Genomic DNA, 10,661 nt, shown 5'->3' with positions numbered 1-10,661 from the left:
TGACCTGGTGTCCCATTGGTCCCCTGAGCGCGGCGCGCGCCGGGATATGTAGTCTCTTCCGCCCTGGCGCTGTTGCCGGGGGCAACGGTCCCATCTGGCCTGAGTGGCTGGCCGTATCGCGGTGGCGGCCTCTGCGGATGGACATCGTGGGAGGAGGTTGGCAGGGTTGGCTGGGCTGCCGAGGGCTTGGCTGGGCTGCCGAGGGCTTGGCGTCCGGACTCGGGAGAGGAGTTGCGGGGAAAGGGGAGCGTTCTGTGAAGCTGGGCTGGGAGGGCGGCGGGAGGGCGGCCCGGCGCCTCACGCCTGTTTCCCCGTCCGGGCCCACTTGGGAGCGTGGTCGGGAGTGGGTCGCTCCCGGCGGTGGGGAAGAGCCCGATGGTCTGAAGGGAGCCAGTGTTTTCAAAGTTAGCTTTACTTATTTTTAACAACTGGATTGAAGATTCGTTTACGTACCATACAGTTCACCCCTGTTAAGTGTACAGTTCAGTTCCTTTTATTTATAAGTTTACCGAGTGGTGCGGCCATCACCACGGTCCGGCTTTAGGACTTCTCCGTCGCCCCAAGGATATCCCTCCTGGCCCTTTGCAGTCCCTCCTCGCTCCCACTCCCAGCCGCAGGCAACCACTGAGGTGCTTTGCGACTGTGCAGATTTGCCTTTTCTGGATGATCCTTATGAATGGGGTCATACAGTGTGGGTTTTTTTTTTTTTTGCATCCGGTTACTTTCCCTTAGCATGATGTGTCCGAGATGCATGCGTGTTGTGTGTATCTGTATTTGTTCTTTTCTTTTTGCTGGACAGTATTTCGTTTATGGATGGACGTCAGTTCTCATCCATTCATTAGTTAATGGACTTTTGGGTTGTTTCCACTTCTTGTCTACTACGAATACTATTGTGAACGTTTGCATACATTTCAGTCTTCTTGGGCTACGTGGGAACTGCCAGACTGTTTTCCAAATTGGCCCCTGTACCATTTCACAGTCCCCCATGACAGTGTATGAGGGTTCCAGTTTTCTCACATCCTCAACCACACTTGTTATCTGTAGTTCTGATTGTAGGCATTCTAGTGGCTGTGAAGTGGGATCTGGTGGTTTCGATTTGCATTTGCCTAGTGGCTAGTGACATTGAACGTCTTTTCGTGTGTTTGCTGGCCATTCATATCTTTTTTTTTTTCAGTGCAATGTCTGTTCATATCTTTTGTCCATTGGTTTATTTTTAATTGTGTGTTTTAAAAATAGATCAGCTTGTGGTAAAATGGACTTGACACAAAATTTGCCTCTTTAACCATTATTGATTTATTTTTAAACCTAGGGAAACTTGCAGAAGAACTAGATGCCCGAAAACCTGGCCTGGTGGTCAGGCTTTCCCTCTGACCCACAGAATGGCCGGGGCCGAGTCCTCTCCTGAGCTTCAGTTACAAAAAAATAAAGCTGTCGATGTGCCAGTGTGCTCCACTTCCTCTTTACCACGTCCTTCCAGCTAAAAGCCAGTTAAAAGTACGTATTCCAGACATTACTATCTAAATCTTACTATTTATTCCTGCCCTACAATGACCATAGGAATCCTGTCAGGGTCATAGTTATTACCACCTTTTTAGGATGAGCAAGCTGTTAAGTAACTTGCTCAGTGTCACACAGGCTAGGAATTCTGCACTGTTTCTGTTGGGGGTGGTTTTGTATTCACTGACCCCTATGGTCAGGCCTGTGCTAGGTAGGTTAGTTAGTACTGTTAGTACCCAGCTCAGGCCTTAGTGCCCCGGTGGTTAAGATGGGGACAAGCAGGCCAGCACACCAGGCAGAGAAACAGAGAGTAAAAGAAAAATAATTCACTCTTATACAGAATCTTAGGGCTGGGTTAAATACTTTTCCTTGCACAAAACATTTGAGTTCAGGTTTGGAAGGCGCAGAAGACATAAGCTTGCCAGATTTAACAAATAAAAATACGGGACACCCAGTTGAATTTGAACTCCAGATAACCAATAAATAAATTTTTAGTCTGAAGGTGCTTGGAACATACTACTTTTTAGTATAAAAATAATCTGAGTCGGGGTACCTGGGTGGCTCGGTCAGTTAAGCATCTGACTCTTGATCTCGGCTCATGTCTTGGTCTCAGAGTTGTGAGTGCAGGCCTGTGTTGGGCTCTGTGCTGGGTGTGGAGCCTACTTAAAAAAAAATTAGTGTTATACTCATATTTTAAAAATTATTTACTATTTATCGTAAATTCAAATCACTGGGTGTCCTGTATTTAATCTGGCAATCCCAGTGAGCTCATTTTCCAAGTGGACAGGGATGGGAAAAAAGGCTTTTTTAGGTCTCACAGTGAGTTAAAAAAAAATAATAATAATGCATGGCCTTGCTAAAACATTCAAGCAATATGGGAACAAGCAATGGTTGAGCATCTTGTCTTTTCTGCCTCACATAGTATTATGCTGGCCACGTTATTATGCACAGATCTCCCTCGTTCCTTTTAACGGCTGCATCGTGTTCCCTCATCTGCATGCGCTCTTCTGGATCGCACCAGGTCTCTATGGATGGGTTCAGGTTTTTGACGAGTACAAACAATACTGCTGTGACATTCCTTGAACACGCATCTCTGTGTGCGTTTCTGGGTGTAACTGTAGGTAAATTCCCAGACGTGGAATTGCCAGGTCACGGGGTCTCTGCATCTCCCATTTGCGTTGCTGTTGGCGTGTTCCTTACTCAAGGGGCTGCAGCAAACACACCCACTCAGATGATATTTTTCCATCTTTTTAAGATTTTAAACTTTTTCGAAACCTTTGGAAATCTTGTGGTGGGTCATTTTTATTCTTTTAGGGACACATGGGAACTCTGAGAATATGATGAAAGCACTGACCTCTCTCCCCCAAAGAACGTACACCAGCATGTGGGTGCACCATGCAGCTGACCTTGGTGGGGGGTGCTGTGTCCGTAGCCCCTCTGTTTTTCCAGGGCAGTAGTTTTCACACTGAAAGGACTGTTGGGTAAAGGAGGAGCCCTGATTTGGGGAGTGAGTGGTGGTGTAACTGGCCAGGCAACGAAGCACGGTGGAGATGAAGGGGAACTTTGGAATCAGACCTGAGCTTTGAATCTGGCTCTGCTGCTCACCAGCCAGGTGACCTCGACTGGCAACCTTGGCCGGTGACCTAAACTTCGGGGGCTTTTATTTTTCTTGGCCTCCTCTAAAAGGGGGATCACGGTTGCATGAGGATTAAATGAGATAATACAGCTCTGAGCAGAGTGCCAGGCACACCACTGGAGCCTGAGAAGCACTGGCTTTTCTGTTTAATGTTTAACGCATCTCATTGAAGACCTGGCATAGAATGGTAATTCAGTCGGTGCTACTGGGTGTTGACATTTTCATTGTCATTGTGGGGCTTGAAGGGAGGGCTCTAGCCAGACTGCAAGGAAGGATCTGAGCTCTCATACGGGAGGCACTGAGGGATTTGAAGGCACAATATGAACGTCAAATTTTTTTTTTAAGATTTTTATTTATTTATTTGACAGAGAGAGAGAACACAAGCAGAGGGCGCAGCAGGCAGAGGGAGAGGGAGAAGCAGGCTCACCAAGCAGGGAGCCCAATGCGGGGCTCGATCCCAGGACTCTGGGATCATGACCTGAGCCGAAGGCAGCTGCTTAACGACTGAACCACCTAGGCGCCCTTAACGTCAGGTATTCTTACTCTACGTTTTCCTTTCTTTACTCCCTAGAATGGCTTCCATAAGAAGAACCGGCCATCCCATGCGCAACATTTTTGGTGATTTTAGTGATATTTCCTTAGAAGATTCAAAAATAGAAGAAATCAGAAACTTGAAAATCAGTAGAAGTCTTACCAAAATATCACCCGCTCATAGCAGATTTCTAAAAGGAAACCAAACCATGGGTGTAGAACACTCACTTCTGAAAGAGAAGGCTGTTGTGGAGGGTGGGCACAAGCTCTCCTCAGGGAGACCCCCAACCATTGCCTCGAAGCTCAGGGCCAGCGCCGTGCTCACAAAGCTGGCTCAGATAGAAACCAAGATCATGAATCGGAAGGCGAAGATGGATTTGTCTGACATGGAATCTGACCTGAAGACCTCTGAGGACAGTCTTCCAAAGAGCACAGACACAGTCCTCCCCAGGAGTACAGTCAAACTTCCTTCACACAGCCTGGATAAAACCTCCCAGAAACAAGCCCGTGAAGTCTCCATGGCCAAGAGCAACACGCGGAATGGGAAGGTCAGTAGGTTTCTAAAGAGGAGAGAACCACCCGTTGAAAATACCTTCCCTGAAGCACATTTTGGAAAAGAGAGGAATTTTCAAACACCCAAAGAGAAAAAACCTACTAGAAAACTAGATTCTCCAGACAGCGATGAGGAGGAAATGAAAGAGTTGCTGGGAAGCTTGCTAGAATCTTCTAGAGAAAAAGAAACACACACGAATCAGTGTTTCGGCAGCCCCAAAGTCAGTGAGAAAGAACAGACAAAACTGTTCTCGGTAAGGTTTGCGTGTACTTCTTATTTATTTATTTATTTATTTAGATTTATTTATTTATTTGAGGGGGGAGGGGCAGAGGGAGAGGGAGGGAAAATCTTCAAGCAGACTCCCTTCTGAGTGCGGAGCCCGACACAGGGCTGGATCCCACGACCCTGAGATCATGACTTGAGCTGAAATCAAGAGTTGGATGCTCAACCGACTGAGCCACCCAGGCGCCCCTGTGTGTACTTACTCTTTTTTTTTTTAAGATTTTATTTATTTTATTTTATTTTTATTTATTTTTAAAGATTTTATTTATTTGACAGAGAGAGACAGCGAGAGAGGGAACACAAGCAGTGGGAGTGGGAGAGGGAGAAGCAGGCCTCCCGCCGAGCAGGGAGCCCGATGTGGGGCTCGATCCCAGGACCTGGAATCATGACCTGAGCCGAAGGCAGCCGCTTAACGACTGAGCCACCCAGGCGCCCCATGATTTTATTTATTTTAGAGAGAGAGAGAGATCACAAGCAGGTGGAGGGGCAAAGGGAGAGGGAGAGAGAGAGAATCTTAAGCAGGCTCCATGCCCAACGTGGAGCCCGATGTGGGGCTCGATCTCAGGAAGCTGAGATCATGACCTGAGCCGAAATCAAGAGTTGGACGCTTAGCGACTGAGCCACCCAGGTGCCCCGCATATACTTATTCTTACCGAAGCCTTGCGTCTGCTCTTCAGGTCACGGCGCTAGAGACTGGACAGCAGCCGTCTCCCGCGGGCTACTAAGGAAGGGGTTTGACAAGGAACGGTTGGGCTCCAGCCAGTCTCGGCTGCCTGTTTTGGGCCCTGCTCTGTGGGTGACAGGATTTGGGACGCATTAGGCAGTTTATAACACCTGGAGGAAGTGTGTTCACCTCGGGTCAGCGCTTGGTGTGACTGCTCGCCAGTGCCGATCCATACGTGCTTGTCAGGGGCCCCACACGGGAAAAGTGGTGGAGCTGCACTTGATTTTTTTTCAGTTGAGATGAAATTCACATAACCGAAAAGTAACATTTGTAAGATGAACAATTCAGCACCATTTAGTCCATTCGTGATGTGCAACCACCACCTCTGTCTGGTTCCAGAACATTTTCGTCAGCCCCAAAGGTGACCCTGTACCTGTTAAATAATCACTCCTCATTTTCCCCTCCCCCAGCCCCTGGCAACTTCTAATCGGCTTTCTGTCTTTGTGGATTTGCCTGGTGGGGATGTTTCATATACATGGAATCATCCAGTATGTGACCTTCTGTGGGACTGGCTGCTTTTACTCAGCGTAATGTTTTTGAGGTTCATCCACATTGTAGCATGTGTCAGAGCTTAATTCCTTTTTACGGCTGAGTGAGACTCAATTGTGTGAATATACTACATCTTATCTCTCCACCAGCCATTGTCGGGCATATTGGGTCTTTTCCACCTTTTGGCTATTTGTGAATAGTGCTATTATGAACATTTGTGTACACATACCTGTTTGAGTCCCTGTTTTCAGTTCTTTTGGGTCTGTCCCTACGAGCGGAATGACTGGGCCCTCTAGTAATTCCATGTGTAACGTACTGAAGCAATGCCAAGCTATGTTCCACAGCAGCTGGGCCATTTGCATTCCTGGCGGCAGTGCATGAGGGTTCCAATTTCTCCACATTGTCACCAGCACTTGTGATCAGAGCTAACACTGGTGACTAGAGCCATCTTCATGGGTGTAAAGTGATGGAAAGGCTGTATTTTAAGGGGAAAAAATATCTGTATATACATTTTGGTTCTGTTGAAGGTCCAGGCTATCATAGACCATATACTCAGGGGACTTAATTAATTTTATTTATTTTTTAAACGATTTTATTTATTTATTTGAGAGAGAGGGAGAAACAGAGCATGAGTTGGGGGAGCGGCAGAGGGCAAGGGAGAGAATCCTTAAGCAGACTCTGAACTGTGCACAGAGCCCGATGTGGGACTCGATCCCATGTCCCTGAGATCATGATCCCAAGGCAGATGCTTAACTGACTAAGCTACCCAGGTGCCCCTCAGGGGCCTTAATTTAGAAAAGGTGTAATTAACAAAATTTATTTGAAAGCCAAGTGATATTTCTGATCACTTGTGGAATATTTCTGGTCCCAGTATTATCTTGTTTAAATGTTGTAGCTTGACTCCTAGAAATGAGGGGAGAGGGAGAGAAAGAGGCACAGAAAGAGAACTATTTGGTTGCTGATCCTTGGCCTCATGCCCCACTCCGGCCACATTGTTCAGTGGTAAGGACTTCATTGTCACCTGTTTGGTAATTAATTTCATTTATTTCCGCCAAAGTAGGATCAGATCCCAATGCAGCCAAGAATCCTTTCGCTACCCAGTGAGGAACTTTCCAGCCCAAAGTCATTTCGGACATCACCTCTGCCAGCCTCACAGTCCGCAGACGGGACCCTTCGCAGCGTGTGCTCGAGAGCTCACTCCTCACAGACTCACACTTCAGGGGACACAGCTGTCCACACGGCATCGCTTTCCATCCCTGGCCCCTCTCCAAAGTCAGCCTCGATGGTGCGGCATGACAAGTTCTCCTCCCCTGGAAGGAGTGAGGCTGGGCCTCGTGATGAGTCGCTCTCAGAAGCTGCTGATGACAGCCTGAACGGTAACCTACGGCCCTATGCCCAACTATCACCCTGGGCAGGAATGGCGAGACCACCTGGAGGGTCCCTGGCGGGGCGGGGGGGAGGGGGCGGTCACTGGGTATTGCCACGGGAAGTGCGTGGCTCACGCTACACCCTCTGCTTCCTGACCTTCTTTCTTGGTGGAGGGGCCGAGTCAGATTTTTGTTCTATCTCTAATGTCTTCATCCAGTAACCCTGACCAGTGACAGAGCAATAACCCAAAAACAAAATCCTAGAGCCACATACAGCAGAAGGGCGATTCAGTGTTCCTTTTGGTGAAAGAGAAATTTGCCTCCTTTCTTTTTTAAATTTGGAAAAGGAACTAAATCTCTAACCAGTCACGCTTAGACATTTCTATTATTTCAACATTATTCGACATTGTTTTTATCTTTTTTAAAAAAGATTTTATTTATTTGAGAGAGAGAAAGAGAGAGAGCATGAGCAGGGGGTGGGTCAGAGGGAGAGAGAGAGAACCCCAAGCCAACTCCCGGTTGAGCACAGAGCCCGACACGGGGCTCCATCCCACAACCCTGGGATCATGATCTGAGCTGAAACCAAGAGCCGGACGCTTAACCACCTGCGCCACCCAGGCACTCCAACATTATTTTTATCTTAATATTACACGTATTTAAAAAAGAAAGGAAAAAGATGTGCAGCCAACTCTTCCATCTTCCGTCTGGGGTACTACATCATGAGATCCAAGTAGAACTGTGTCCCGAAGGCCCAGCGGGCACCGGGAGGCACCAAGTGTTGTGTTGGCAGGAGGATGATGGCAAACAGGCCCACGAGTGCCCTGGCCCCTGCGTGCTGGGGGACCTGGAACTTGTGACTCAGCAGGAGGGAAGGGAAAATCGCTTTTCCACGGTCCCGGCGGGGTCCCTGCATCAAAAGACAGATTCACAGAAGAAAAGCATGTTAAATAAATGTTAAATAAATATCCAACATTAGTTTTATGTGACACAGGAGCCTTCATAAGGAAATGAAGACCCGAAGAAACAGTTGTGTGTGAGCATTTTTATGTTAGGCCTGATGAGGAGTGGGAAGTCGTGGGAAAACGTGATAGGACAAAAGGCAATGAGCTAAGGGTAGTAAAGGGGCACACTTAGTGAGGCCTGCTGGGATTCCTCTTGGTGTCCCTCCATCTTGGAAAGAGGAGGCTCCTTTCCTGCAGGTAGAGGGAGGACACTTCTCACTCGAGGGTCTTATGAGCTGCTTCAGGGGAGAAGGGCGGCTACTCTTGCAGCACCTGCCCTTGCTCAAGTTCCTGCAGCCTGAAATATTCAGTATGCCAAGGTGCCGAGTGTCAGGGTGGTGTGTCTCGAACCCCATCACAGACTAACCTGGGTGTGAACACCCCCGTAGGGGCAGCAGCAGATCTGCTGAGGAAGGGGGGAGTGTTGTCAACAAAGGTGCCCTCGTTAGGGCCGGAGAATGCAGAGGGCCCGGCCCCAGGCTGCCAGTGTGAGAAGCCCCTTTGGGCCCCCTCAGTGGCTGCCATCTGCTGGATGCCACGTGGCACCTCGCTAATCGTGGTTCTGATCCTTGGGCCCGAGGGGCTGGTAAGTGGGTGTCCTTGCCCTCCCTGGCTCCATGTCACCTCCCTCATGTGGATGGGAAGGTGGGCGTAGGCTGGCGGGGCAGCGACAGACCCAGGTCCCTGCCCTTCTGCCCTCTGTCCTCACTGCCGGCCTGGAGGGTCCTCTGCTGGTGGCCAGCCCCTGCCCTCCCTTGTCCAGATGTAGCCTCAGAGAGGGAGGCAAGCTGGGAGTGGTGAATACGTTCTGAGTTTAGGGTCTGACGTAGCTGGGGTGGACGTCCTGGCCTCACCTCTTACTGGCTGTGCAGTCTGGGGCTCTCTTGTGCCTCGGTTTCCTCATCTCCGAAGTGGGGGCAGAGCCATGCCGGTGAGATCATGCCTGTGAAGCGCCTCGGCTGGTCCTCCGCAGGAAGGTTGGCCGACGTGACAATGACATTGTTCCTCAGCCACTGCCAACACTGTTCCAAAGCCCTCAAGTCCAGAATCACCCTAGTGCCTTTGCTCTGGGCCGGCTGGGAAGCCTTTTAGTTCAGAGGCTTTTCCAGGGTTGTGTGTTTGGACCTCCCCGCCATGTGAACTGTGGTGACCGTCAGAGTAAGAGGGCTCGGAGGAGGGGCGAGCCCCCAGGACTGCAGTGGTGAGGGGGAATCACTCTGGGGCTTAGGACCATCAGGTTTTGGGGGCAGACCCCTCTCACCTCCAGCTCTGTCCCTGCTGCCCAGAGGGCCCTGCTCCCTCCCGTGCCCGCTGCCGGGCACTCTCTCCCTCTCCCTCTCTCCCCCTCTCTCTCACCACACCCCGCCCCCCTCCCGTGCTTCAGGGCCTGAACTGAACCACATAATCGAGTTCCTGCCAACTGTTGGCTGATGTTCACTGGCCGTCCGCCTGGAGGCGCGGGCTCGTTTTTCAGGTCCAGAGAAATCTGGAATACCAGAACTCCGCAGAGGACTCTGTGCTCCCAAGTCTCCAGCACTCACGTGAGCAGGCACTGGCGACGGGCCATTTGGCATGCCCAGTGCTGGTTCACTTCAGGTTCCTGTGCCCTTAACTTGCTTTAAATGGGAACTTAGGACACTTCGGGTCTAGTCTTATGTCTGCCTGAGTTGTCCCCCATCCCCACCCCCCGTACCTTGAGCACACTTGACACCACGCATCCTTCACTGCATTGCCATCATCGACTCATCTGGCCCAGGGTCTGTTTTTATAAATAAAGTTTTAGTGGAACACAGCCGCGTCCGTTTGTTTTACACATGGTCTGTGGTGGCTCTTTGCACCGTAAGGACAAAGCTGGGTAATTGTGACATAGGCTAGGATACAAAGTGGAAAATATTTACTACGTAGAGAAAAAGTGTGTCAATCCTTGTGCTGGCTTATGAAGGACAGAGACTGCACGTTTCTGGTAAACACTGTGGAGGGAATAAATGAGTCAATGTTGCCATGTTGCATTTTTGATTACAGATTTTCGAATCAATCTTTTGTCCCTTGATGATCTGGCTCCAGCTGTCAGCGAGAACTCAGACTTAGAACAGAAAGTAAGTATAGCCAACTTCACTTTTCATTGTCGGTCATGTGGAGAGGCTTGCCATGGTGGTGCTTCAGTGAGGCCCGTGGTTCTTAACCCCCAGCGGCCACTTGGCATGTCTGGAGACGTTTTTGGTCATGACTCGGGTGGAGGGCGCTGCTGGCATTGGGTGCTGGGGCTGGGGGTGGGGGTGCGGTGGCGGCCAGGGACACTGCTCAGGGTCCCACGCAGCACAGGATGGCTCCCCTGTGAAGAAATGTTTGAGTTTCAAATGTCAGGAGCGCCCCGGGTGAGAGATCCTGATTTGGGTGATAACAGGAGAAAGCTACTTAATGTAGCAGAGGATTGAAGCAGGTCCCACTTAAACCGCCCCGAAACAACACTGCGCTGACCTGTGCTCAGCCCAGTGTCCCGTTGTGATTCTTGCCACATTAGTAACCTCACTCCCGAACGCACGTTGTCATGATACAGAATGGTGACACTTCAGCAGAGTTC

At 49.7% G+C, this 10,661-nt stretch overlaps 1 protein-coding gene across 2 annotated transcripts in view; it reads left to right on the top strand.

Moving 5' to 3' along the window:
• The first annotated feature begins 73 nt into the window (after positions 1-73).
• CUNH19orf44 (chromosome unknown C19orf44 homolog) overlaps positions 74-10,661 on the top strand; it is a 24,271-nt gene continuing 13,683 nt past the window's right edge. For both annotated transcript variants that reach the window (XM_034997939.1, XM_034997940.1), the window contains exons 1-5: positions 74-156; positions 1,310-1,494; positions 3,705-4,470; positions 6,773-7,088; positions 10,103-10,176. In XM_034997939.1, the coding sequence (XP_034853830.1) occupies positions 3,706-4,470; positions 6,773-7,088; positions 10,103-10,176 (1,155 nt within the window). In that variant the 5' untranslated portion in view covers positions 74-156; positions 1,310-1,494; position 3,705. The remainder of the gene's footprint in view (positions 157-1,309; positions 1,495-3,704; positions 4,471-6,772; positions 7,089-10,102; positions 10,177-10,661) is intronic.

Source organism: Mirounga leonina, unplaced genomic scaffold (genome assembly GCF_011800145.1).
Source record: "Mirounga leonina isolate KUSES-001 unplaced genomic scaffold, KU_Mleo_1.0 Mir_94, whole genome shotgun sequence".
Classification (NCBI taxonomy): Eukaryota; Metazoa; Chordata; class Mammalia; order Carnivora; family Phocidae; genus Mirounga; species Mirounga leonina.
Note: the sequence above shows the minus strand (reverse complement) of the source record. Positions and strands in the feature narration are given on the sequence as shown.